Here is a 27,157-nt window from a genome sequence, read left to right on the forward strand (position 1 = left end):
CAGAGCCCAGCCAGGAACCCTGGCTCACAGATCACCAGGCAGCAGCCAGAGAGGCTCTAATTACTGGCAGCATCCTCCCTCCATCAGCTCTGTGGGACAGAGGCATCTCATATTTGTCACCCACTGCTGCTCTCATTTTCCTGTGGCATTTTGGTGCAGGGCTGTGGCTCTAAACAATTCCAGGGGGTTTATGGCGAAATGTCAGAGCTCTCTCTCCTTCTTACTGCCAACATTCCTGTTTTTCCACTGGAAGGGGACAGGAATGGAGGGAGCAATATTTCCAGCACAAACAGAGCACCAAATTCACCTGAGGATCACCAGGCTGGAGTCAGGAGTGGTTTGAAGTGAGGATGAGGCAACAAGTCTGTTAAAAAAGCAGCAAAATAAAATTAATTTTGTTCAAAATGAGGGACAGAAGTTCTGTGGAAGCTAAACAGATGCAAAACAAACCCCACCTTTAACAGGGTGATTTGCTGTATGAGCCTAAAATATATCTAAATTATTTTAAATTATAAATACATTTTTCTGCATTAACATAAATGACACCTTACCCTAGAGGGCCCCTTGGAGGTCTGAGCAAGCCCACTTTTCTTACCCTATTGAGAACAGTAACAAATTTGTGCTCTCTGATTTCCAGAGCAGAAATGTGACCAAGGCCAAGGAATTCAGAGCCACAGTCCCAGAGCTGGAAACCAGGAGCCTCCTGGAGCTGACCCCCTTCCAGTACAAGACCCTTGCTCCCACAGGGCTGGGGTACCCCGCAGGGCAGACCCTTCTCCCTAATTTCAAAGCAATCCAGGCTTTGGCTGGTGGCTGCACCCCCACGGGAATGGCCCCCCGGAATGCCCAGTTCCTGCTCCCTTCCCCAGCAGGAGGGAAGGACCTGCCTGCCTTTTGCCCCGGAAACCACAAGGAGAACACTGCAGGCTTTGCCTACTCTGTTCAGTGTTTCTGTTCTATCAAACCTCTCGTTCGTGCCAGCTTCTCCCACCCTGGAGTTCCCAGGAATGGGCTCTGGGCACCGAGGGGCTCAGCGGCTGCACCAGGAGGATGCTCGGCCGCATCCCTCGGTGTTGGATGATCCCACATCCAGCTCCACCGCCTGGAACCAGAACATTCCGCTCTGGAGCACCCAGCAAACTCCTCACTTGGCTGCCTTTCATCACAGCAAACATCCAGCGACAGCCCGGCCCCCAGAGCGGCTCAGCTCGGGAGCAGCCCGGGGCTGCGGGTAAAGCACAGCCGCTGTCAGAGCAGCTCGGAGCAGCAGCCTGGCGTGGTCATGGAGCCAAACGCCCGCCAAGAGCCCCCTGAGCCCTCTGCAGCAGCAAGAGGTTCTCCAGCCCCCACAGGCACAGCCAATAAATATATTTATCAGCAGAAAATGCTAACTGAGTCCATGAGCGTGTTCCGGTTCATTTCTCTCACGGAGCATTTCTCCAGATAAATATATGGGGGTTGAAAGCTTTTCATCTTTGCAGCTTGTTAGGAATTTAGATTTTTTTTTTTTTAGAAAAGAGAAAAACTACTGAAAAATAAAAATCCCAGGGTCTCTGCAGGGTTTAAGGCTGGCTCACTGTAGGAACACATCTCTGCTTTCCCTTGCTTTCAGCTTGGTGAAACATCTCCTGAATAAGTTTGTTCATTATTATTAGGTTTCAAAAGAATTTATGGAAAGGGGGTTGTGGAGCTGGCACAGAGCAGATCCTTCTGGCTGTGGCCCAACCTCCTTCCACCCCTGAAGGACAGTGGTGGCTCAACCCCATCTTTGGGGAAATGCATCAAGGTTTTATGTAAAAGGTGGCTAAAAGTGAACCTTTTAAAAATGCTGTGGTTTAATTTTTAACTCCCTTAAAGCAGTTTGTCCCCAGAGAGAATTGTCTAAACACCTCTGGCACCATCAATACTGTGCTCAGCCACGGAGACCCAGCATCAGCCAGGCCTGGGAAGGGATGGATGCTCCCAGCTCCTCACACCCACCAGATTTTGCGTGCTCTGTGCTTTTTAAAACATGCACCCAAACAATCCATTTCTGCAGAAAAGCAGGCCTCCGTAATTATCTGTCCTCTGCAGTGCCAGGCAATGTATATTAAAATGTTTGAATAGAGAATTCTGCAGTAAGTCCAGTTTTGAATTATTTTTTACCTCCTGGAAAGCATAAAGAACTAGAAGTGAATAGAATAACCAGTAAAAGATAAAAATTCTCATCTTCTTTCTTTCAAATTGAAGTTCACCTCAGTTACACAAATGCAGCATTTTAGCAGCACCTTTTACACTTCAAAGGGGTTTTATGCTCACACTAAAACCTTGATCAGTGGGATTTATTATTTAACTAATTCCATTTGCAGGAATAAACCAGAGAATCTTTCTTGGTGTGGTTTTCTTTATAATGTGTTTTCTGCTTGGGAGCCAGAGCAAGGGAGACCAGCAGCCACCAAGCCCTACAGATGATTTTAACAACCTCAGCTTTGACCAGACCATTTTCTTCCCTGCATCCCATCCTGACAAACACAATTGATGAAATGATTAAACTTTCTACCAATTGTAGAATGATTTGGGTTGGAAGGGACCTGAAAGCCCATCCAGTGCCACCCCTGCCATGGGCAGGGACACCTCCCACTGTCCCAGGCTGCTCCAAGCTCCAATGTCCAGCCTGGCTTTGGACACTGCCAGGGATCCAGGGGCAGCCACAGTCTGTGCTCTGCATCCCCCAGGTGGAGAATCAAATCTGTCTCACCTGCTTTACTCACAGAGATGCCACTGCCAGGTGGGGATGCCATGGGTGCTGCCACAGCCCTCCCATTCCTGCCCAGCACTGCAGCTCTGCTGTAATTACACATCTGAGAGAGGAAACCAGAGTTACACAGTTGTTTATAGCTTATACGGGGCTTTCTTTGAGTGGATGCTTTGATTTTGGCATAATGGTATAAGTATGTGAAAAAACCCCAAACAAAACCTGCATGAATCAGAATTCAACACGGGTAAGTCAGCGTAGCTCAGATGGGTGCAGTGGAATCTCCTGCACCTGCCAAGGCTGTTGGGAACCTTAAAATGACCACTAAATGAGCTGTTACCCACCTGTTCACCCACTTTCCCCAGCAGGCTGCCAAAAATCTCTGAGGGAATGAAGTGCTGAGGTTCTTCAGTCCCAAGTCCCTGTTTTGGACCCAATCAGGCTGCCCCAATACTGGATCACCAAAGAGGAACTTCTGATGAAGCACAAACCTTTAGATGCCACCTGGGGCAGATTTTACCTCCTGGGAATGTCTTGAGGCAGGATTTGCCCATGGAAAGGTTGAGCACCTGCAGAAGTCCTGCACAACACTCCGGGGGGGGGGGGAGGGGCTGGTGCTCATTCCCTCAGTCCTGAACAAATGTTTCCCTTGTCCTTGAGATCTTCCCATTAAATCCACCCCTGTCTCCTGTAGAAAGCAAGCCTGACCTTTCCCTCAGAATTAAGAGCCAATTTATTACATATTTTAAATTCATAATGAGATCGAAAGGGATAATGCTAGGATGACCCGGAGATCAGCCCAAGACACAAGAGATAATTGTTTCCTTAATTGCCACGCCTGAATTAAATTACTTTTGCAGTGTGTGTGCTCAGCTGAGAGGAACAATGGAGGTGTTGGAGGCCCTGGCCCTGAGTGCTGCCCTGGCAGCTCCTGCAGGGGCAGGGGGGCTCAGCTGGGGCTGGGGCTCAGCTCCTGACCCCCCTGCTCATCTGCAGCTCCCAGCCAGCTCCACTTTCTGTTCCCAAGAGCTGCTCACCTGTGCCAGGGCCACCAAATCCAGCCAGGGACAGCTGCATTCCCTACTCCAGCCCTGGGAATTTTTATCCAGGCTTTGCTCAGGTGGGGAGAAACTCGGACACGCAGCCCATGAGAGGTGCTGAGAGAAGGGCCAGAGGCTGCCCCACCCCTGCCACAGACAGGGACCTTCCACCATCCCAGGCTGCTCCAAGCCCCAATGTCCAGCCTGGCCTTGGGCACTGCCAGGGATCCAGGGGCAGCCCCAGCTGCTCTGGGCACCCTGTGCCAGGGCCTGCCCACCCTCACTGTAAAAAGTTCACATCAAAGTTTAACACCCTTGCCCTTGTGAGCTGTGCCCGTGCTGAGGCTGCCAGGGAGGCTCTGCAGCCACTGCACCATCCCATGTGGGTGACAGGGACACCAACCAGCCCCTCCCTGGCACCGAGGGGCAGGAGAGCCTTTCTCCCACCAGCCCCACCTTTGCCACAGCCCCCAACACAGGCTGCCATGAAGAGGTGCATAAAGACACCAATACGCTCCTTACACTGCTTTTTATGCATTATTTATCAGTGGTTAAGGACTTGAGGCTGGCACAAACAGCAGCAAATGAGGGTGGCATTAATTTTAAAGAGTCTGTTATAGCTATCAGGTGGTTACAGGGTTTATTATAAATAACTTATGGATTTGCTGAGTCCTCAAACCTTCACCAACAACTGATCACTGAATAAAAACATCCAAGTGAAGTGCAACTGCAGGTTATTAACCTGAATATGAAAACCTATTCAAACCTCCTAAGAAGGCCCAATTAAAGATAGAGAAGTCATAAGAGCTTGTGCTGTAGTTCCGGGATAGGTGAGTCAAAGAATTAAATATAACATTAAAATTAATAACATATCAAGAACCTCTTGCACTTGCCAGGTTCCAGCCCACACTGGCTGGCAGCCAAACTAAATCTAAGGAATTGCATCAATTCACACCTTTGAGAGGGGGCTTGGCCCCAGAGAGACGCAGAGAACTTGAGGGAGTGCTGGGGGGATGGAGGAGCTGTGAGGGAGGGCTCAGGTCAGGCAGAGCCACAGGTGGGAGCTGAGCTGCAGCTTCCAGGTGGGAAAAGGGGCAGGGGGGACATCCAGGGGGTGACATCCAGGGGAACCTGTTGTGTCAGTGGCCGTGGAGAGGAACACAAGCACAGGAACAAGGGAAAAGGACCGGTTCGTGTTTCCTTATACAACAGCAGCTGGGAAAGGAATAATTAGGGAAAAGAATGGGTTTTTACAGGGAATTCGACTATAAAGGCCTCACTGGAGTAGCACAGTGTCCCCCAGCCCCGTGGGCACACGGGCGGGTCCCTCTGCCCCTGCTGGGCTCACCCAGCACATCCTCCTTGGGCGGCAGCTGCAGCTCCCAGTGCCTTTGTGTCCTTGGCACTGCCACCCCAGAGGGACTCCAGGGACACAGAGCAGCCAGCTGGGAGCACGGGCTTAGGAGGAGGAGGAAGACCCGAGGCTGGCATCATTCAGCCACTTGTGGAACCCTAGCAGGATAATCCCTGTCCCCTGCAGGGAATGCAGGAGGTGCCCTGGCACCGCTCCATGTGCACTCACAGCTGCCCCTCGCCCCTCACTTCCCAAACACACTGAGCACACCCCAAACTGCAGCCCCAAATCACCTCAGGCGTCCTTTTGCAACCCAGAATTGCATTTGTATCCATTCCCTCCAGCCAACAGGTTTCTTTTTACACCCACAGGGGTGGGAGCAGCCCCAGACCCGTTGTTACACCCACGGAAACCGCTCAGATGGGAAGGAGAAGATTGCATCTCACAGGCAGCTGGGTGAGTGTGCAGGAACAGGGAATAACAGACCTGGAAGCTGAGTACAAAGGGGGATTAATAGCAGGTAAATTAAAGGGTTTGTGGGAGGTTAATCGGGGAGAAAAAAGCACTCAGGTAATTCCCATCAAAAAATCCTCAGAGCCTCTGGCTCGAAGTCCAGCTCCAGGAGAGGAAGGTGGAATCAGAGCAGAAAACAAGATTGGGGGTTGTAAAGAGAGCAGAAATCTCCTGTAAATCAGATAAAGATGCTGAGGTCCCCAGGAGATGCTCTGGTGGCATTCACTGAAATGATTGCTCTGGAAGAGGTCAGGGCAGAGCTCTCAAATAATCCACTAAACAACAAAAACCACTCAGGGTTCCCTCCTAGGGCAGAATTCCTTCCCAGTATCCCACCTAACCCTGCCCTCTGGCAGGGGGAAGCTGTTCCCCTGTCCTGTCCCTCCAGCCCTGGTACACGTGTGAGACTCCAGGAGTAGCTTTAGGCACTCACATCTATGGTGACATCACCTCACTTTGGTCCATCCGCATCATCAAGAGGAAAAAAAATTATCTTTTTTCAACAGATTTGAGTATTTTTACCCCAGAAACTCCCTTGACCCCCTCCTGTCCCCAGGCATTCCCCTTGAACAAATCCTGTGACTCCACGGAGGAGCAGCTCCAGCCAAGCCCTGTGAGGCACAGGCTCCTTCATTGATCTCACTGCATTATAAATAATTTCCATAGAAACTGGAAATATTCCCTAAACCAACAGAGGCTGCCTTATTTCCAGCAATTATCTTAAGGTCTGATTTGCATTTTAAATGTCACCTGTATAAATTAAAACTGTTTACTGCTCCCACTGTCATTACCCTGAGTCATCTGGCAATAGCCAGCTACAGACTTCCTTTGTTTGCTCCAGAAAGCTCCACACAAAACATCCCCTGGAACACTCACCGGGGCTGCCTCCTCCGACCCAGGTGCCTGGCTCTGTCTCCACCATTCCCTTTTTCCCTGAACTCACTCGCTGTGGCAATGAAACTCTTCCAGAGCATCACCTCGGGTCCATTTTGGCTGCTGCTGCAGATTGCACAGCTGTTCTCTCCTGAAGGGATCCCGGCAAGCAACAGCATCCCTTATTTTCCAGCTCTGGTTTGCATTCTCCTGCATTCATTTTTTAAAACTTTGAGTCATTTTTAGGTTATAAATGACTTTTTTTTCCCTTATACTGAACAAGGAAAAACCGAACATCTCCACATTTGAGAAGTCTGAAAACCACTTCAGTAAGTCAGGTTAACCGACAGGCTCTGCTCCTAATGGGCCACTGGCAGACTGGGTGGCTCCCAGTCGCCCTCTCCTGATCCACAGAGCACACAGGTGGGTCCAGCCCTGAATTCCAGTCCTTGTCCTTGCCAGTGAGGATCTGGACCCTGGATCACAAACACCAGGTCTGGCTGATGGACAGCACCACTTCTCATTTCACTGAGCTGGAAAACACTTCCAAGAGCATTGAGTCCAGCCTTTGTCTGACCACCACCTTTCCAAACCATTCTCACCACCTCCTCCCCACCATTTCAACCACTGAAGCCAGTAAAAGGCTCTGAAATCTGCCGTGCTCAGAGTAATATTCCCAAATTTTAGGTGGGGAAAACCAGAGTCCAGCCAAGTCTACCTGTATCAGATGGATGGCAACAAGAAGCAGTGGCGAGGGGCAGTTTTACAACATCTCACCCAAAAAGGCTTTATAAAAAGTCCCTCAAAGCCAAGAGAATCTGAAAGGGCAGGTCCTGACCACCTGCAAAGACTTTCTGATAATTAGTTGTTAATCACAGTCTCCTGGTTCTCATTATTTCATTGTAAAAACTTCCAACAATTTTCTTCAATTATTATCCCGATTTTTTCCATCCTTCAGACAAATTCTGGCAGCTGAACCCAACTACACTTGGGATTAGAAGCTGAAGAGGAGCTGCTAAAATCACAATTCCTGCCTGGAAATTAAAAACTGAGAGATGAAAGACACTTCCCTTAAATATTCCCCAACCAAACCTTCAATTAAAAACAACAAAAAAAAAGAGGCAGAAACATTGAAAATCCAGGAGAACTCCCCACGAGGTCTGAGCCTCAGCATGGGAGACAAAACATTCCCATTCTTTTCTCTCAAAACCAGCAGCTCCATTTTCCATCTCTCTTCCCAGGTGCAGCACACGTGGATACCAGAGCCCCTCAAGGTGATGTCCTTCAGCATAATTGTCCAGGAAAATTATTATTCTGAGGAAGTTTATGGAATTATTACTGTGTCCAACTTTCCAGCTCAGCTTAGAGATCAATTTGGGTGAACTAATTCCATCTCCCTAATGATTAAACGCTTCATATTAATATAACCCTGAGCAGGCAAGTTCAAGCAGCCTGGCTGGCTTTCATTCCCTGGAATAATTAGATCTTGAGAATCACTTTGTGCCTCCTTGGCTTTCTCTAAATTCGTTGTTTCTTAGAAAAAGCTTTCCTGCACCCCCTGTTGCCATCTGTCCTAATGGGCAAAGCATGGGGTTGACTCTGCCTTGGAAAACCATGGATTTACAGGCTAAATCAGCTGGAAAAGCTGGAGAAGCCAGGCAGGGGAACAGCTGGAGCGAATCACTGAGGATACAGCCAGAAATCATGGAATTCCAGCTCCTTCCACGCTACAACCAGAAATGTTTTGACACAGAGGGTGAAACACAAACAGAGAACCTCTGGGTTCTTCCAGCATTAAAAACCTCCAAGCTGCCCCTGCAGGAGAATTCCCTGAGCTTTCCTCACAGCGAATGCCAGTGGAATCCCTGGGCAGGAGGAAGGCAAGGCAATGGCAGGAAACAAAGCAGGAGCCTGGTTTATGGTTTTATCCCACCCCTCCTGGAACACAGGAGGCAGCACGGCTCCATCCACTGCTCACAACCTGTTGGGACCAAAATAATGGTGGAGCAGAGAATGCAGAGGAGGGAGGGGATGGATGCATCCAAACGGAGCAAACTCCCCAGAAGGGTGTTCTCCTCCAGCACTTTGGGATCGAGGCAGGCTGTGTCCCACCGGGGCCTGCAGCTGCCCCAGGCTTCCCAGCCCAGGGGTGCAACCAGTTCTTCATCTGCAGAGAAGATTTTTTAATGTGGAAACGGGTGTGGGGTGTACGAGACCGGAGCTTTTTAATAACAATAACAACACAAAATGCCTGGAACAAATGGCTTTTGCTGCTGCTGCATTTATTGAGCAGGCAGAGCTGTCCCCAATTAGATAATAGGGGATTTCTTGGCTCGCACCAAGCAATTCAGAAGAAAGAGCCTCGTTATTGATGGGACAAACCATGCAAAGCAGAGTTTAATAAAGCAGAGAAGTATCAAAGAGAGAAAGGTTTTAATTCTTAATAAGTAGATCCATGGGTTTCATTAACCAGCGTTCAAAGGGGCTTTTTAAGGGTTGCTTTTATTACCTAATTAATTAAAGCCTGACCAATAAGATAGATTAATCCAATGCAATTGCATCTTGTATTAATAGCAATACTAATTAATCACCGAGCTGAAGCATTCCTCTGCACTGAGGAGAAATCATTCCAGGGTAAAGCTGGAGAGAAAGCTGGAATAGAAAGGGGAAGGATGGGCTGAGCGTGGTTTTGTCCCCCAAAATGTGATTTTTGATGATCATGGCCAGTCCAGCTGACAGAGTGCAGGAATAAAATGAAAATAATGAGTTAAAAATTTTTAATGGCATTTCTGATGTTTTCAATGTACCTTCTAGACCCCCTTGATGGACCCATCCTTGCTCTGCCCCTGTGTTCCATCTGCACTTTCCCAGGATGAGGAGGCCGTGGATAAAACAGGACTGGGACACAGGGGATTATCCCCAAATCTCTGTGACCTCCATTCACACCCCAACGGCCTGAATTCCAGGGAATCTCAGATCTGACATCAGACCTCCTTTCCTTCTCCTTATCACACATTCCCAGCCAGGAAAAAAAAGAAAGGGAAAAAAAGAAGGAAAAAGGGAAAGGAAATGAGGAAAGAAGGGAAGAAAAGAAGGGAGAGAAGAAGGGAGGAAAAAGCAGGAAAATAATGCAAAGGGAAAAAGAAGGAAAATAAAGCAAAGGAAAAAAGAAAAAAAAAAGGAAAAAAAAAAACCAAACAGCTCCAACTCTGTTGAATCTGATTTTTCTGCCACCAAATTATGGATCATTATCCTTCCTACCCTCCACCAGCTCCCCCAGGTCCTGGCTCTGCCGTGGTGTATCCGTGCACTCAGCTGCAGGGAGGGAAGCAAAAGGAAAGGAGAGGGAATCATTTGCACATAAAAAAAGAGAATCTGTAGCTCCCACACAATTTGTTTTCTCATTAAGCAGCGTCTGCGAGCACGGGGATATTTGATCTATTAAAAATGCTTATTTAAATACTCCTTCTAGAGTTAATTTTTCCTCCTGAAGGCTACTGTAAAAAATCCCTCTCCTCTGAAACAGAGGAGGGGGAAAAGCAGTGTTTTTTCATGAGTTTTGTATTCCATGTGAAGTTAACAAAACACAGCTCTGTGACAGAACCACACTGCTGTCACACCACGAGGATGATGATTCATGGAGCTCTCCAAGAGCTATTCATGTTAGCAATGACTTAGCCCAAATGAACATTATAAATAATTAACAGTATGCAGATTGCCATTATTGGAAAGCCTCTGGGCCTTATCCAGCGAGTAATTTCAATTATTCAAAAGTATTAATAAACTGAAATTTTTTTTTCCATTTAATTTGTCTGGGGTTTTTTTTGTGTTTTTAGAGCACCTGCCTCCAGTGTGGAAAAGCCAAGGGAGCTCTCCCTATGATCTCCAAAAGCCAAGGGAATTCTCCCCACAACCTCCCAATTCCAGGGAGTGCTCCCCACAATCTCTGCTCTCCCCAGGGCAGGGGGGCACTGGGGCACTCCCAGTCCCACCAGTTGCTCCCCATGGAGACGGGTGCTCCTTCCTGGACCCACTAAATCCACCCCTGATCACCAAGGCTGGACTGGGGCTGCTCCCAGCTCTCCCAGTTCTCCCAGTCCCCAGGGCAGTTCCCACCTGTGGCTTGTGCAGGAGGTCAGAGCATCCTCACCAGCTGAGGACTGCGCCGTACCGGTGCCTTTCCCCCCTTAGCAGCATCACCTAAACGGAAAATAACTTCCCTGGGTTGCTGTTTGAAGAACCAGTCCTGCTGCCTCCCCCTGGAAACTGGGAGTGACCAGCTCTGGCCACTGGAATGCTCCGCCGGGGCTGGAGCAGCTCCCCGGACCTGTTCTTGCACAGCCGAGCAGAACGTAAGGCAACAGAAATCCCAGATCTTTGGGGGAGAAAAGGTGCTTTTCAGTAAAATGGTTCCAAACCAATGGCCTCTCTTCAGCGTGGGGACAAACGAGGCTGAAGGGGCACAAAGCAGCTCCCAGGGAACGTTTGCTGAGGTCTTTTAGGCGAATGAACCCCTCAAGAGGTGATCAGTGGCACAAAATCCCTCCCTGAAAGCAGTTCCACGGCCGGATAAAGGTAAACATCGCTAGGAGTGAGAAGTGCCATTCCCCCTTTCCCACTCGGTGACCCTTGGCAGCTCCCCGGGCAGGGATAATCCCGCATTTTCCCCAGGAAGCTCGAAAGCTGCTTTTGCCAGCGCTCCGCCCTGGGGACACCGAGGTTTCTGCGCTGCTGTGGCACAGCCAAACCTCAACCGCGGCACAAGGGAGGGCTCTGCTGGAAGCAAACCGGAGCTACAGCAGCACAGACCTCTGCTCTGCTCCAAAACCCAGTCAGTCCGATGCATTTTACCCCCAAACAGCGAGGTTTTGTGCGCATTTTTGGATTTTAAATCTTGTATCACAGACGATCTTACTACACTCCGATCTCTCAGGACAGCAACAATGGCAGAGTGGCTTTTTTGAGGTAATTTGTTAAATGTGGGCTGGAAAAGCTGCAGTCAAAGCACTCAGTCCCACTTCAGACCAACCCTCTGGAAGCAGATAAGGCAGCAAGACAAGATAAAGAATGACAGTAAACAGCAGCTCAGGGCAGTGACTCCACTGGTAAATGTGCAACCACTGTGAAAACATCAGAGCTGGGGTACTTGCCCCAAAATCAGGATTTCAGCCCCTTTACACTCACTTTGGAACTGACACTTGGAAGTCTGAATGCAACAAAAGTAACAAAAGGCAAAGATCTCATTATCCAAAAACCCAGAGGAACTTTAAAACCACTGCAAAATTGCCATCACTGATGTTCAACAGGCATTTCCTTGGAACGTGGAGTTTGATCAGGAGACACAGCAAACGTCCTGTCAGCTCCAGCAGTCTCTGAACCAGGACTACAAACCAGGAAACAACACAAGAGATAATGCCAATCAGAGAGAAAACAAATCCAGGAGGAAAAGGCAGCAAAAGAGAACCCATAAATCAAAGTGATGGTCAGACAGCACATTTCCACGTTCCTGTTCTCAAACCCAGCATGAGCTGTTTCCCAGGGTGGTTATCCACAGGCTGCAGAGAGCCCAGCAAGGCTCTTGGTGCAGAATTCCCACCTGAACCAGGTGCTTCACGGACTGATTGGACAAAGGATTGGGAATCACAGCAGGGAGGTCAGGACCTGCTCACAAGGCTGGGTGCTGCCACACTTCGTTTATCCCACATCACTCCCTGCTCTCAGCTGCCCCCAAATCCTCATGGACAGAAAGAGGAGCGGGGGAGAAGAAAGAGCCCTGTTGTTTTGGGGTGGGGTAGGTTTAGTCCCCTGCAGGAAGCAGCCATCCCAGCTCAAACCAGGTGAAATCCCAGTGTACAGAAGGTGCAGGGAGATCCCCTGCAAGCCTTGCAAGAACCACCCTACAAGACAAACACACATCAGAGTAGTCAAACACGCTACTTTTTAATGTGGATCTGCAAAATGCAAGCCAAGTGTTGAAAATTCAGGACATTTCATGCAAGCACATTTGGTCCTCTTCCAAGTTTCCCTCCTCAGTTAAATACTTCCTGGATAAATAACAATTGAGCATACATGGCACTTTTAGTTAGGAAAACTTGATATTGCACATGATACCAAGAAATACAAGAGTCTATTTCAGCAAGTGATTCCAGCACTGTTATCAGTTCCATTTTGATGCCATTGACTTGTACAAAAGCTCTCATTTTAGTGCATAACAGGAGCCCTGTCCTTACAGAGTAAAAATGTACTAAAAGCAGTTTTAGAGCAAAGAGGAAGAAATGTTGGCTCCTGAAGGAACACAAGAGTCTTTTACCACCAGCTTCCTTGAGGATAAAGAGCATTTCTGTGGAAAGATGACTGTCACATCACCTGGCAACAGAAATTCCAAAGCAATTCCCAAGGGAAGCTGACCATGTTTGGCTGGAAGCTGCAATTCCTGGCTGGGCTGCTCCCACTCAGCCACCTTTCACTATTCCTGGCAAAAACAAGGAAACAAGGATGGCAGAATTGTTCTGCAACTTTCTCACAGTCGTGGAATTCTCTCTGGAAAACTTTGGAATGGATTCTGTGCGTGATCCTGGGCTGGGACCCTCCCCTGGGTTCAGGAGTTCAGAAGGCACAAACACATAGTGGTGAGCGTGACACATTCAGGGAGCTAAACTGGGAGTCAGGGACAAACCAGGAGCAGAAGAAGCCACCACCACACTTTGGGTGTGTCTGTCCTGGTGTCCTGTCCTTCCTGTGTCCTGTCCATCCCAGCACTGCCACTCTGAGTTTACACAGCCAGGGTGGGATGCTGCACTGGGCTCCCACCCCACCACTTCTCATTCCAGAGCTGGATGAGACGTGCTGGCCCAGGAGCAGCATTTCAGAGCCCAGATCCCTGTGCTTCCTGGGTGAGCAGAGGTCTCCCCTGCCTTTGTCCATCCTCTTGCCCTTCCTCACCCTGTACTGGCTGGGAAGCACAGCCTGAACCTCTCCCAACACCTCTCTGCATCACACCACCCTGAATTCCTGTTTTCCTTTAAACAGGTGACTCAGATACTCCAATAATACATTAACAAAGCCAATTCTACAGGAGCTGGAATCACCAGCTGCTTCAAACACCAAGGCAACCCATTCTACTGCAATAATTTGGGAAATTTTAACCTATTTCCCTCTCCCCCCCTCCAACCCTTCAGCCCTTCAAACACACACACTAAGACCATGAAGACTTGATGATTTTTTTTTTTTTTTGCCTGAACATAAGATTCAACTATCATGGAACAGAAGATCCTATAACAAAGTCCCTGAGATGCATCTGTACATTAAAAGATTTCAACAATAACCTCTCCAGCACAAACTTCGTATTTATTAGAAATGTTTTGAGTTGCAACACGTGGTTTATGAAAACCAATGTTGTTTTAAGAAGGTGAAAATACAGCAGATCAAGTTGCCCTGGTATTTAAGCCTCAACTTAAAAGTCATTAACCCAAAAATAACATTTTACTATTTCAACTGTAGTCAAAAGTTAGAAGTATATAAGCAACGGGGAACCACTGGAAAAAAAACCCCAACTTGTTATATTTAAGAATGTTGTTTTGGCCTCAGTTTGTTGTCATCCCTCAAGCCCTTAACTGCTTTCTTCCCAAAATTTCATAGACAGATATTCTTCCAGGATCTTAAAAGACAAAAAAGGGAAATCATCTCTTTTTAAGTGACTTTGGGCTCCACTGTATTTTGCAACCAGCTCATCTAAAATACTTTTCCATCTTCCCAAGGAAGCTCAGTTTTCCCTGCTAGTGAAGAGAACTTAAGGCACTAACACAAATCCTGTCAGGAATGTGGAACAGTTTGTTCTTCGTGTACTGTGACACCAGTTCTTAGCAGCATCTCTCCTGAAAAGGCACTAAAACATGGCAAACAAGGAAACTTTGGGAACTTCTGCCTGAGTGGCTCTGCAATTCCCCCTTCCCTCCCCCCATTCCCTTCCAAAAAGGCACCTGGATTGGTTTGATCACTGGTTTCTGCAGCTACAGGCTCTCACAACCCTGCCTGTTCTATCAGCTGTGTGTGTGAGGGATATCAGACTCTACCAACAGCTTTTACACCACCAGGAGTTCTCTTTCCAAGAGTAGATAGAGCAGTTTTGTTTCAACAAACCCAGTGGGTTCCTACCTGAGTAGACCTTAAGGTTGTGTATTGCTAGTCAGAAAAATTCAATAATTCAACTTGGTGTAAAAAATTGCACTTTCCCCCTCCTTCCCCAAGCCAAGATCACTTCAAATTAAACACCAGACCCTTCTCTAGAGGGACATTTGTAACACAGCCACAAAGAGGTAGCTAAGTGGCACAGGCCAATTTGCCTTCTTTTTCTTTTAAAACATATTCAGCCTTCATTTGCAACAACATTTTTCATAGGAAGTCCTGAAACGAGAGCTGTGTGTTCGGGTGGCACAGGAGGTTACCCCAGCTCAGAGCACTGAGCTCCATCTCCTTTGTGTCCACGGCTGACCACAGGCCCAGGGGACACCTGGGGCACTCAGCCTGTGCAGGGAGCAGCTGAAGGGGGAGGAATGTCTGCAGAGGAATCCCAGGCTCCTCCAAAGTTTCCCTGGAGAGTCCCTCAGATCAGTCCCACCATCCTGTCGATCTGTCTCATGTAGTTGCTCTTCAGGGGCAGCAGGTACCTCCTCTCATCAGGGACTCTGTTACACTGTTAAGAAAATTTAAATATTTTTAAAATCTCAAATCCAAACCCAGGCAATCCCATCCCTCTGCAATCCTTTCAGATCCTCCCAGTACAGAAAATTGTATCAAATAACACTTTTTATCCCAAGTTTCCCTCATTCTTTGCAGACTTCCCCACAAATCCCATAAATGAGCAGCAAGTGTTTCCTCAGTGCAGGCTGCAGCTTCCAAACATACAGCACAGCTTGTTGTGCAACTGAGATTTCCTTCACTATGACAACTGTGAATGTTTAAAATAATGCTCTTTTTCTGGAGTTTTGGGGGGAGGAGGGAAGGAACCACACCAGAACCTACCAGCAGAGGTTTAAAAACATTGTTCTGTAACTGCTCTAGTGGAAGGTGTCCCTGCCCATGGGGGTGGAATGAGATGACCTTCAAAGTCCTTTCAATTCAAACCATTCTGTGATGCCCTGATTAAAACCAGATCTGTTTTGGTTGGTGATGGGCACTGGAGCTCACAGCTCTGGGCTCAGTTGAGGCCTTGCTAAGAAAGGTCCCCTTTACACCCCCAAAACCACCCTGAGGAAGACAAAGCTTGGTTTAAATGACCCTCTGCTTCTCCCTCTCCTCCTGACAGCAGCACTGCAGAGTTTTAAGGGCAAAGGGGAAGGGAAAAATAACTGGAAATAAATTAACAAAGAACAAAAAAATTGCTGCAAAATACTTCAAAGGGGACAGGTTTCACTCTCACCACAATCCCTCACATGATCCCATTTTTGCTGCTGCTGCAAGTGCTTTTCACGGGAGCTTCTCAGATATTTAACATGCCTAAAGGAAATTGTCTACAGTACCACCTCCAAATGGCTCTTTTTGTCCTGCCTGCCCCTCCTCCATCCCCAAGGCAGGAGCAGCCTGTGCATTCCTTACGTTGGAGCTGAAGTTGGCTGCCTTCAGCTCCGTGGGTTTGGTTTTCTCGGCGCTGTCCTCCTCTCCAGGGAGGATGTCTTCCCACAGCGAGTTCCGGAAACGCTCATCCACAGACACGATGTGGCCCTCAGTAGTAAACATGAACTTATTCCCAGATTTATGCACTGGATTCTCTTCATCAAACAACTAAACGAGAGATGGGAGAGACAGTCATTGTTGGTGTGCAGCACCCTTCATGTCCCAGTAATGAGGAGTTGCAAACAGGTATTCACGCATTGAAGGAGCACACAAAAACACCTTTTAGTGCTAAATAATGCTGGAGCAAATGGAAATAAATCGTCTTAATGCAAGGGATTGATCTGAGCAGTTAAAAGAGGAGAGCAGAAGGAAAACTTTGCACACAACTTGAAGTGCCCTTATTTTCTAAGCTGCTCTGTGAGGCACTTCTAGGCTGGCATCCACTCAGTCATAGATTTATTTGGTTTTCTGCACTAAGGGAGATTGAGAACAGGGGCTTAGGTAATGTCAGCCCAAATGCTTTCTCCTGGGAGTGCCAAAGCCCGGTGGGGAGAAAGCAGAGGCTGCTCCAGGCAGGAGGGCTACAAGCAGCAGTTAGCTCAGAGCTGAGCAGCAGCTTCCTCCAGTCCTGTCCCCTCTCCTTTCCAGCTCTCCAGGTTCAGGAACCACAGCTGGGCAGCTGCCCAACCTCAGAGACTGGGGTGAGGTCAAAGCAGAGGAGCACAGCCTGAATCACTCCCATACACAAGTCCTAGAGCCCAGCAGGTTGTAATTAATGACGTCCCACCCCCAGCCCAACCCAGTTTAATTAATAATTAATAATCAATAGCCTCCCACCTCCTCACTCTAGCATGTTTGTGCACAGTATCTTGGCAATGAGGAACACACACGTACCAGGTACAAGTATTTACAGGTTTCACTGAGAAAAAAGCTCTCCATTCGATCCTCCTTCGTCTTCTCCACCACGTGGTGCAACGTGGCATAGCCACACCTGCAACATGGAACATTGGTTTGGCTTTAATTCCCAGCTGTCCTGCTCCCAAACTGCTCCCCAGATATTCCTTTACTCCAGACCATTCCAACTGCCAGGGGTGAAGTTCAAAGGGAACAACTGTGTTGTGCAAGCACTCATTGCTTATTAGTTCTGGGGTCCTGAGGGGTCTGTGATCACCTGAACCCCACTCAACTGCAATGCTTGACCTGGCCAATCATTACACATTGGTTACAAAATGAGTCAGTTAATAATAAGGAATAAAAATTCACTGTCTTCGCTCTGAGTCTTGCAAGAGGTTCAGCTACTCAGTATTAAAGTCAGGATTCACTGCTGCTGTCTTGAACTGGAAGCTGATATGCAACAGCTTCTGGCTTAGGGGGCATCCCTCAGTTCAGCTCAACACCACGAGGTGAGAAATAGTCTTGCAGGATCCCTAGGAAAAATCCCAACTACTATTTTCAGCAGCTTTTAGCAGCTGATAATCAACAATGCATTTTCAAAGGCAGTTACAAAATTCTGAAGGTACGAAGTTGCCACTGGACTGTAATTTCATTTTCAGATGGGAAAGAAAGAAGTGCTCAGTAAGTAAATCACCACTTGTGGCTTTCAAGGAGGGTTGGGTTTTCTGGTTTACCTACATGTGGCAGACTGGATTCTATATAATATTTGTATAATAAAATGTAGGTATATAGCACTGAGAGAAGAAAAAAACATTGAAGACTGACTTTGCTTTTGTATATTTTTCCAAACTCTGCAGAATATCCATTCCCACATGAAGGTAAAATGGGTTCTTTGTGGCCTAAATAAGGAAGACAGACAAGAGTTAGAGTCAGCAATTTTGAAATCTTGTAAAAATAACACAACAAAGGCCTATTGGTACCAGAGTCTTGTGTATCACACAGCAAATTTATCTTTATAGGAGCATGACTTGGATTAGCCTGTGCAAGCTTCTCACATTTGCTTTAGTGCAATCCTAAACCTGCAGTAAATCCAAACTCTCTGATACCTTCCTTGTAGGCAGACAGTTATTTTAGTTTATTGTATCTGTGCCTGGACAGTGTTGCAAGGAAAGCTGTTATATTTACTACAACAATTTTGGTTAAGCAGTCACAAGTCTCTGCCTTGCAAAAATCTGCCAGCACCTTTTAGAAAAGGTTGTTGAGTGTTGTTTTTGCCTGCCTTAGAAAAAAGGCTTTTTTTGAAGCAATCAGCAGAGCAACAACATTGCACAACACCGCAGTGCCTGCCCAGAGACCTCCACATGCCAACAGGCAGCTCCAGGGCTGCCAAACTTCAGCTGGCCAGAGGTCAGGGGGGGAAAAGTGACTTTCTGAACAAAACCATTTTGGCCAAGCCACGGTTTGTAACTCAGAGAAGTGAAATACCTGATAAAGAAGATATGTGGACTCCACCAGCTCCGGCCTCAGTGGATAGAAGGGAACGTCTGGGGCCTGCAGCTGCCAGTTGTACCTCTCTGGGAGAGCTCCATAGCGTTTCCATATGGCATAATAGAAGGCATGGAGACAAATGGCATCTTCCACATCTCCTATCAGCACCTGGGCACAACAGCAGCCAGAGACACACACTTAATGCTGCCAGCCAGCAAAGATGAGAACGTGGCATCTAACACAACTCTCCCCTCATAAAACACACACAAAATAACCCCCCAAAAAAGTACTAATGTATTCATTCTTTGCAGCAAAAGCTTTAGCAGAGCTCAGCCTCACAGCACAGAATACAAATCTGAGGTTAAAAGAGGGATGCTGAGAGTCTCCCAGATCCAGCAGGGAGCAGGCCAGGCCTCCCCACATTGTTGAGTTAATGCAGAGCTGAACTGAACTCTTATCAGAGCCACCAGATGCAAACCCACAGGTGGGAGCTCAGCTCAGAACTGCTCAGACTCATTCCCAGCCCAGGATTAGGATGAGCCTTTCTACTTGGCCTTTAGCAGCAGGAGAGCTTACCTGCAGTCCAGGGAAAAAGGCTTGCAGAGAGTCGATCCAGGTGTTCATCAGCTGGCCCGTGTACATGTTCACGTTCACGTACAGGGGAGGGTCACCTTCTCCTTCATTGCAGGCCTCTCGACTGCCAGGGAACAAGAGCAACATGGAAATGCCTCTGCTTGAGGAGAGCACAGTGCACTGCCACCAGCAAAGGCAAGGAGCCACTGCTTTGCTGTGCTGGGCTCATTTTGAAAGGAACCAAAACATCGGTCATGCTCTCAGAGAAGTTAATTCATAAAGGGATGTATCCTATCTTAGAGCTCTGCCAGCAGAATCTCTACCAAAAAGTCATGCTAGGCAAGATCAGGCCTTCAGAAGAACAAAGCAGCCAATTTAATACATTTCCTTTGCAGTGCCAGACTTTTCTCAGCCTTAACATTTATAAATGGGACAGGAACCAGCTTGGTTTCTCTGCACCCGATCGGTTGCTGAGGAGTGAGGAGACTACCATGAAAATGAGATTTTGCTTCTTCAAGTAAAGAGAACACAGATTTTCTGGGGCATGACACAAAGCACTATAAACAGTGTTTCATCTTGCTGGAGGATTCACTGCTCCAGGAATTGATGCTGACACAAATCACATACCCTCTCCTCAAGTGGTTCTGAATGTTCTGATAGGCAGCGTTGAACATCTCCAGGTCTTCCTTTTCCCCAAAGAGGATGTAAGACTTCAGCAGGTACTCATAGAACGAATCTGACCCTGCTCCCAGTCCGCTCTGCTTTCCAACCCAGTGACCAGTCTGGATGTTCACAACATTTCCTTTCAGAACAAACAAAAAGTTTAGTCTGAGGTTGCTGAGTACATCAGAGAAAACCAATCCAGTCAAGATTTGGGGGAATATTACACATTCAGAAATTCCCAAGGAGGAAGGATCAAAGATTAACATCAGATAAAGTGTTACAGTGGTGGATTCATCTGAGGAACACCCACACACATGCAGTTATTTTAATTACTTTTAGTCATCTGCCAATCTGAATTACATTAATGGGGACACAAATCAGGGCCTTCAGTTCCATCTCCCAGTTTTGTGAAAAATTCTATTTGAGATGTGTGTGCCCTAAGGAGTCATTCAGAGACTCCATTTTTCTTACAAAACCCCACAGTGCCATTTGTTCAACACAGCCCCTGGGCACACAAGGAGAAAGTGACTGAACAGCTACAGACGGAGCAGAAGGACAAAGTTTAGGACACATGAAGGAACTGCAGGCTGCTGGCACAGCCTGAGGCAGGCTGAACACGGAGCCAGTGGACACAGCAGCACCCAGACATTACCCAGCAGTCCAGTGTTATTGCTCCTGAGGCTCCACAGGGCCTTCACAGCTCTCCTGGCCACCCATTCGAACGTGGAGTCACCAAGCAGCCTGCTGAGGATCCCAAACTCCACCAGCAAGGATCCAGCTCCTGCTGTGCAGGTTTCATTGTGGCTGTCTGGAGGAACCCCCTTCTTCAGGTTCACCTGTGAACAGCGACAGTGCCAACAGGGACAGGCAGGCTGGCCCTCAGCCAGCTGTGCTCACAGCTGCACCCTCACACTTAGGAACAAGCCTCTTTGGTGGTTTTTGCACAATATGCAGCATGGAATGTCACAGAGAGAGAAAACCAGCCCATTGCTGCTTGGAAAGCTTTCCTGTAGAATTCCTGAAATTCTTCTTCCAGCTTTATAGCATCATGCTTAAAGTGGGCAATCCTGTTTTTTCTCTTGTACTTGCTAATCCTTGCAAGCTCCACTCCACTTTTTCATGCTTTCCCCTAAACATTCAGGCTTCTCCTTCTTTGCTGCCCCTCAGTTCGTGCTCTTGAAACCAAAAGCTTCCTTAGTGGATGTTCCTCCACTTCCCCAGAGAACACAGAGCTGAAGGGAAGTTACACCACCCTCAGCTGCTTTACCAGACCCTGAACAGAAGTGAAAATTCATGTTTCTACAGCCTGACAGGTCTGGAGGAAAAGCAGTGCTGCTGTCTCCAGAAATTAAGAGCAGCCAGGCAAGAGCTAATTACAGTTTTGCAGTTTAGGGTTGTTCCAGTAGAAGTGGCAGCCTTCTCCTTGCCAACTGCATCTGCTTAAAACAAGAGGCTGCAGCATCCAAGAATCCCAAAGTATTGAGTACCCACTGAGCAGCACTCAGGAAAATTATAAATTCCAAGCCCAGTATGATAAATATTTCAGAAGAGTTTTATTCCAATACAATTGTTTTAGTAGCAAGTCACCAATAAAGTCACTTTCCTCAGCTATTTGCCTTTACAGTGTTTCTTGTTAATGCCAGTACTGTTTGCTGCTGTGTGACACGGGGCAGGGAATGCTCCAGCCAAACAGCACAGAACCAAATGACTCCTGACCTACAGGGAACAATAAACACAGTGAAAAATCAGCCCAGGGAAAACATTTACTAGACAGAAGGAGCAACTTGTATTGCCCATGTCACCAAAACTTAGGGCAGTTTCCCCTGTGTCATTTTAGAATAACTTAGAGCAGGCTCAATACCCCAAGTGCACATAGAAGGGCACAAGATTTAAGTTGTAAGACAGCTGAAAAACTGCTTTGAGTCTATTTCCCCCCAGGGCTGCTGTGTCCACTCACCCGAGGGTAGGGAATGCCAGTTTTGGTGTTCTCAAAGGCTGGGAGCAGCCTCACTGCCAGGTCATGAGCCAAATGCAACAGCTCATTGTCATAATCCTTGATGGTCATGTCACCAAAGGGCTGCTTGGTGTCTGTGATTATGATGTGGGCAGACAGCAGGCTTCCCAAAACCCTGTGGGAAAAGGAAAATTCAGGTTTTCAGTCTGTTCTGAACCTCATTCGTCACCTAAACACCTTACTGGTGTCATGTCTGTCAGAATTATTACTTTGTGCTCCTTACAGGCACTACAGAAAATGACCCATGGTGGGTTTTCCCCCACCAGTAGTGAAAACATGTAGAAGTCATGCTGTTGTCAGCCACAGTGTACCAAAACCTGGTTCTGCAAAATTTACCTAACCCAGGAGTTCTTGTAACAAGGCTATTTAGGAGGGAACAGCTCCTTGGCCCTGCAAATGGCAGGAAGGGTGTTACATAAACTTAGTACTCAGCAAAAAGAATGCCTAGCCAAGTGAAGCAGGAATAAACACTGTTTGAGACACTCAGAAAATGAAACCTTTTAAAATCAGACAGCATCTAAACCCATTTCCAAGACAGATGGGTCTGTTTTGCATCTGAAACGAAAGTGAAAGTGAGCAGGAGTCCACGAAAGAAAAACAGACCCAGGAAAAGCTGTCCCAGGGTTGTTTGTTGTGCACAGATCTGAGTCTCTGCTGCAAGAGCAACAACAAAAAAGAGTCTGCAAGCACAGAGACAATCACTGACTCACTGCTCCAGGGCACACAGCACTGATTAAAATAGTTTCCAATATGAAAGGATGGAATATTTTCATAGAAGATTAAGAAACAGCTTACTTGAGGAACAATTATGGACTAAAGCCTGCCAAAGACCTCATAATCAATGATTTGACTTTGCAATTACATACACCAGGTCTTTAACCGTGTTACTGCTTTAAAGACAGAAACTCAGCACCACATACCTGATTGTTGCCTCAAAAACTTGGACTGTTGAGTCTTTGTCAAAAGAAACTGTGTCAATCACCAACTTCACTGCCTTCTGGAATTCAGAGGAGTTTCCCATCACCTTTTACAGAAAAACAAAGCTCTTTTGTACAATTACTGCTTGGGGAAGAGGGCTGGAGAAGAGAATGGCAAGTTCACATCTTAGACCAGCAGTCAGATTTAGCACATTGAGTGTTCAAACTGTCTGAACTATTGATCCAAGAGTTAAGTTTAGCTTGATGCATAACATAACTTGCACAACAATGAAGTCTGATTTGATGTTTATGTGACCAAAGGCAAGTCCACCCTTTCAGGTTCCTGACCCAACACTGCACATCCAAGGGTTCCCTTGTGCCTGCTTCCTACAGGTCTAGGTGTGAAGTGATTTCCACTGCATCCAGAGACAGATGTAAATTCAGCCTGAGCTTTAAGGGAGCAGCAATGTGGAATGAAAACACAGGTTCCTGCTTGCCTGAGTTCATGAAAACACTTGGTTTACAGGGACCATACCTAGATTTTTAACCAAAGCACCAGGTGCCAGCTCTCCCCATTACCAGACCCAGTGGGGAAGCACCACATGTTTCATTGGAGCAATGAGGAGCAGAACAGGCTTCCCCCATGCAGCAGCTTCTCAAACACAAGAGACTTGAGCAACTAGAAGCTTTATATTTGAGAAAAGACCTTATGCACTGCCCCACTGGTGGTGGAGGACAGAAAGGCACCATTATCAGCCACATAGCTGATCACAGATCCCAAACTTCTCTTTCAGTAAAATCCAGCACTTCCCCCACTTCTGCTTTCAGTTCTGCTCCGAGCTGCCCTGCTCAAGCAGCTCCTCTCCACTACTGCAGTCCCAGGGTAGAATGGGAAGGGTTTGATATCCCAAAGTGCACAAAGCACCTCCTGCACCAGAGGAGATACACATCCCCCATGGCTCCAGCACACCAGTGAGCGCCGACACTCCAGAAGGCACAAACCTGCCCTGGCTGCACAGGTGAGAATAATGAAACCTACTGGGGTCACTGAGTATGCCCAGGGAGGGGGCTCTTCCTCATGACCCCATACCCTGGTACTACTAACACAAAACTGAGCTGCTCCTCACATTATCTTCCAGTTTTATCAGAAATGCAGGGGACAAGCAGCTTTATAGGTTTTCCCCTCCTTCCTTTCACCACTCTTCACACAGATCTGTGTGTCAGTCAAGCCGTCTCTGCCAAGTGAAACAACCAGAGCTCTTCCAGTTATTGTGTACACAAGGAGCCCTCCTCCTGATGGACCTCTCAGCAGTCCCAGTTCGAATCCACCCATCCTGAGCACCAGAACAACGGCATATCCCAAAAGATAATCTCGTCTGAACCTTGGGGAGGAGCTTCAAAATTTCCTGTCTCCTCTGGAAATCCCTGCTGACACATCTCCAGCTACTCTCATTCTCTTACCCCCGTATGACACTGCTGGTTTGTGATCCAGCTGTTAGCTTGTGATCCAGCTATTTGCCACCACACACCCAGCCACGCCTTGGGGAGCACCCCCAGCCAGGGCAGTCCCTGGGGTGACCAGGGCAGGTCCCAGGGTGACCAGGGCAGTGTCCTCACCCCAAGGACTCACCGCCAGCGTGTCCAGCGCGTCGATCAGCGTCAGGGAGTAGTTCCCCAGCACATCATTGATGTTCAGGTTGGAGCTGGAAGAGCAGAATCACAGAACCGTTAGGGTTGGAAGGGATCTGTGCAGATCATCCAGTCCAACCCCCTGCCCAGGCAGGGTCACCTGGAGCAGGTGACACAGGGATGTGTCCAGGTGGGTTTGGAATGTCTCCAGGAGGGAAGGCTCCATGACTCCTTGGGCAGCTGTTCCACGGCTCTGCCCCACCATGGAAAAAAGTTCATTCCAGTACCTGAAGGGAGACTACAAGAAATATGGAGGGGACTGGAGTGACAGGACAAGAGGAAATGGCTTCAAACTTAAGGGGAGTAGGTTGACATTGGATATTAGCAGGAAATTGTTCCCTGGGAGGGTGGGCAGGCCCTGGCACAGGGTGCCCAGAGCAGCTGGGGCTGCCCCTGGATCCCTGGCAGTGTCCAAAGCCAGGCTGGACATTGGGGCTTGGAGCAGCCTGGGACAGTGGGAGGTGTCCCTGCCATGGCAGGGGTGGCACTGGATGGGCTTTAAGGTCCCTTCCAACCCAAACCATCCCGTGATTCATACAGAGGTGGAACTTCTTGTATTTTAGCTTATGGCCATTACCAACTGCCCTGTCGCAGGGCAGCACTGGGAGGAGGCTGGGCCCAGCCCGGCCGCCTGGGGGACAGACACACGGAGCGGTGCCACCCCGCGCCCCGCGCCCACCCCGGCATCCCACGGACGTGCCCACGGCCCCGATCCCCCGGCCGCACTCACGGGTCGCGGCGGTCGGGCCCGCGGCCGCGACAGTGCAGAGGGTCGAGCTCGTCGCGGGGAAAGGCGTGCTCCATGTAGCTGTCGTAGCCGAACACGAACATGCCCCGGGCCGCGTCCCGCAGCCGCGCCCGCAGCTGCGGCGGGAAGGCGCCGCTGTAGCGCCGCTCGTACTCATCGCCGCCCGCCGCCGCGCCCCACAGCCGGGCCTCGCGGCCCGCAGAGCCCACGGGCGGGCCGGGCAGCGCGGGCGGCCGCGGGCCGGGGCAGGGCAGGCGCGGGTGCAGGCAGAGCCCGCGGGCCAGCGCGGGCAGCAGCGTCAGCAGCGCCTGCAGCCCGAGCCGCAGCAGCAGCAGCCCCAGCACCACCGACCGCCATCGCATGGCCGCCCGCGCATAGCGCAGCGGCGCCGCCCGCGCCCTGCCGCGGCCCCTTTAAGAGCGGACAGGAACCGCGGGCCGGAGCGGCGCAAGGGCCGCCCACGCCGCACTGCTATTGGTGGAGCCGGCGCGGAAGGGGGAGCGGCCGCCGGCCACAGGGCGCGCGGTGTGTCACTCAAGGGCAGCGCCCGGCCGCCTTAAAGGGGCGGGGCGCGCGGGGCTGTCGTGGCACGGCTCGCGGCCGCGGCTCCGCCCGGGCGTAGGGTCAGGGCGGGACCGGGCAGCGGCGCGGCCTCCCCGGACAGAGCCGGGCGATGGGCCCTGCTCCGGTGCCGGGCCCTGCCCTGCGGTCACAACCACCCCCGGAGCGCTCCGGGCTGGGGCCGAGCGGCTGCAGAACTGGGAAAGGCCCCGGGAGTGCCGGTGACAGCGGCTGGACAGCAGGGGGAATTTACCTCCATGGAAAGGGGCTGCCCGGGGAGGTTTGGAGTGCCCATCCCTGGAGGTGCCCAAGGAAGGGCTGGAGTTAGCACTCAGTGCTCTGGGCTGGGGACAGGGTGGGCATCGGGCACAGCTGGGACTCGATGATCTTTTGGGTCTTTTCCAGCCTCAGCGATCCTGCGGTTCTGCGACACGCGTGACCCGCAGCTCCTGCAGCCCAGCCCCGCTCACCCCACGCGGGGCACTAGAAGACCCTCGGCCTACCCTGGGGCCACAGAACACGGCAGGGAACAAGCCCCGGCGAGGGCAGGAGCCGCGTTCCTCGGGCAGCAGGGAACTGGGGTGGGAGGAAGCCAAGCCACGCTGCCGGGCCAGCATCGTGGAGGAGATGGGCACAAGGATTTCCATCGCACAGTGCCAGAACGGACTGGACAACAACGTGGCAAACGGAGCATCAAGGTGTGACCGCAGCACTGGTGAGCCGGTGGGACGGGCTCGGGGAGAGCGGAGCAGCTCCGAGGCAGCTGCGGGTCGGAGAGCTGCAGCAATAGAAGAGCCGACAAACGCCAGGTGTAGGTGTGAAAGTGAACACACTCCGGCAGTGCTGGCAGTACCAAACCCCTTGAAGATAAGCGAAAGAACAGAAAGCAACCACAGCTGGGGGAAGTAAAGGGGAGACCCAGCTCCGAGCTACCCCAGCAACCTCAACAGCATCCGAGTAAGTGGCTGTGAACAGGTCACTTGTCACTGAACTGAGCTGCCCTGTTCACTCTGGTGTTGCATCCTTTTACCAAAGTGCCTGATCTGTTCCAAGGAAATGGCACAGAATATGAAAAATGCCCACACAGGGGAAAAAAATAAAGGACTTACTACGCATAGACAGACAACCAGACAATAATGATCTGTCTTCAGCCTGTATTGTAGTTTGTAAGTGAGATCTTTGTTTTCCAATTATTTTAACAGAAACAGTAGAATGAATAAATCTAAACCAGAACAAGTATCACACTCACTGGTCCATCCACACTTCTGTACACTGGACAGTTGGACAAAGTCCTCTAGCTTGGTCAATCTTTCAATTCCCTTCCTCAGTCTGCAGAATTAATGGATCTTTTAAATGTTATTCAAACTAAGAAGGGGATTCATTATTTACTCTAAATAATGAGGAAAATTCCTCCTTGTTGCAAAGGCTGAAGTATCCAGACCCCAAGTTAACACAATTACACAAAAGCACCATAGCAGTTTACT

General features: G+C 49.1%; 1 protein-coding gene and 1 long non-coding RNA gene across 2 annotated transcripts; one reads left to right on the top strand and one right to left on the bottom strand.

Annotated features, from left to right (window-relative positions):
• Positions 1-12,435: 12,435 nt before the first annotated feature.
• EDEM1 (ER degradation enhancing alpha-mannosidase like protein 1) lies at positions 12,436-25,505 on the bottom strand. The gene is made up of 12 exons (XM_048315739.1): positions 25,095-25,505; positions 24,306-24,378; positions 22,679-22,782; positions 21,702-21,873; positions 20,397-20,580; positions 19,709-19,883; positions 19,085-19,205; positions 18,506-18,676; positions 17,846-17,919; positions 17,021-17,117; positions 16,109-16,294; positions 12,436-15,206 (listed from the first exon to the last, which is right to left on the bottom strand). The coding sequence occupies exons 1-12, from the start codon at positions 25,472-25,474 to the stop codon at positions 15,117-15,119; spliced, it is 1,827 nt and encodes a 608-aa protein (XP_048171696.1). The 5' UTR covers positions 25,475-25,505; the 3' UTR covers positions 12,436-15,116.
• A 180-nt stretch (positions 25,506-25,685) lies between these two features.
• Positions 25,686-26,912, top strand: LOC125331425. The gene is made up of 2 exons (XR_007206051.1): positions 25,686-25,976; positions 26,079-26,912. It is a non-coding gene; the product is annotated as an uncharacterized LOC125331425 (long non-coding RNA).
• The last annotated feature ends 245 nt before the right edge of the window (positions 26,913-27,157 follow it).

The sequence above is a fragment of the Corvus hawaiiensis genome, chromosome 11, assembly GCF_020740725.1.
Source record: "Corvus hawaiiensis isolate bCorHaw1 chromosome 11, bCorHaw1.pri.cur, whole genome shotgun sequence".
NCBI classification, from domain to species: domain Eukaryota; kingdom Metazoa; phylum Chordata; class Aves; order Passeriformes; family Corvidae; genus Corvus; species Corvus hawaiiensis.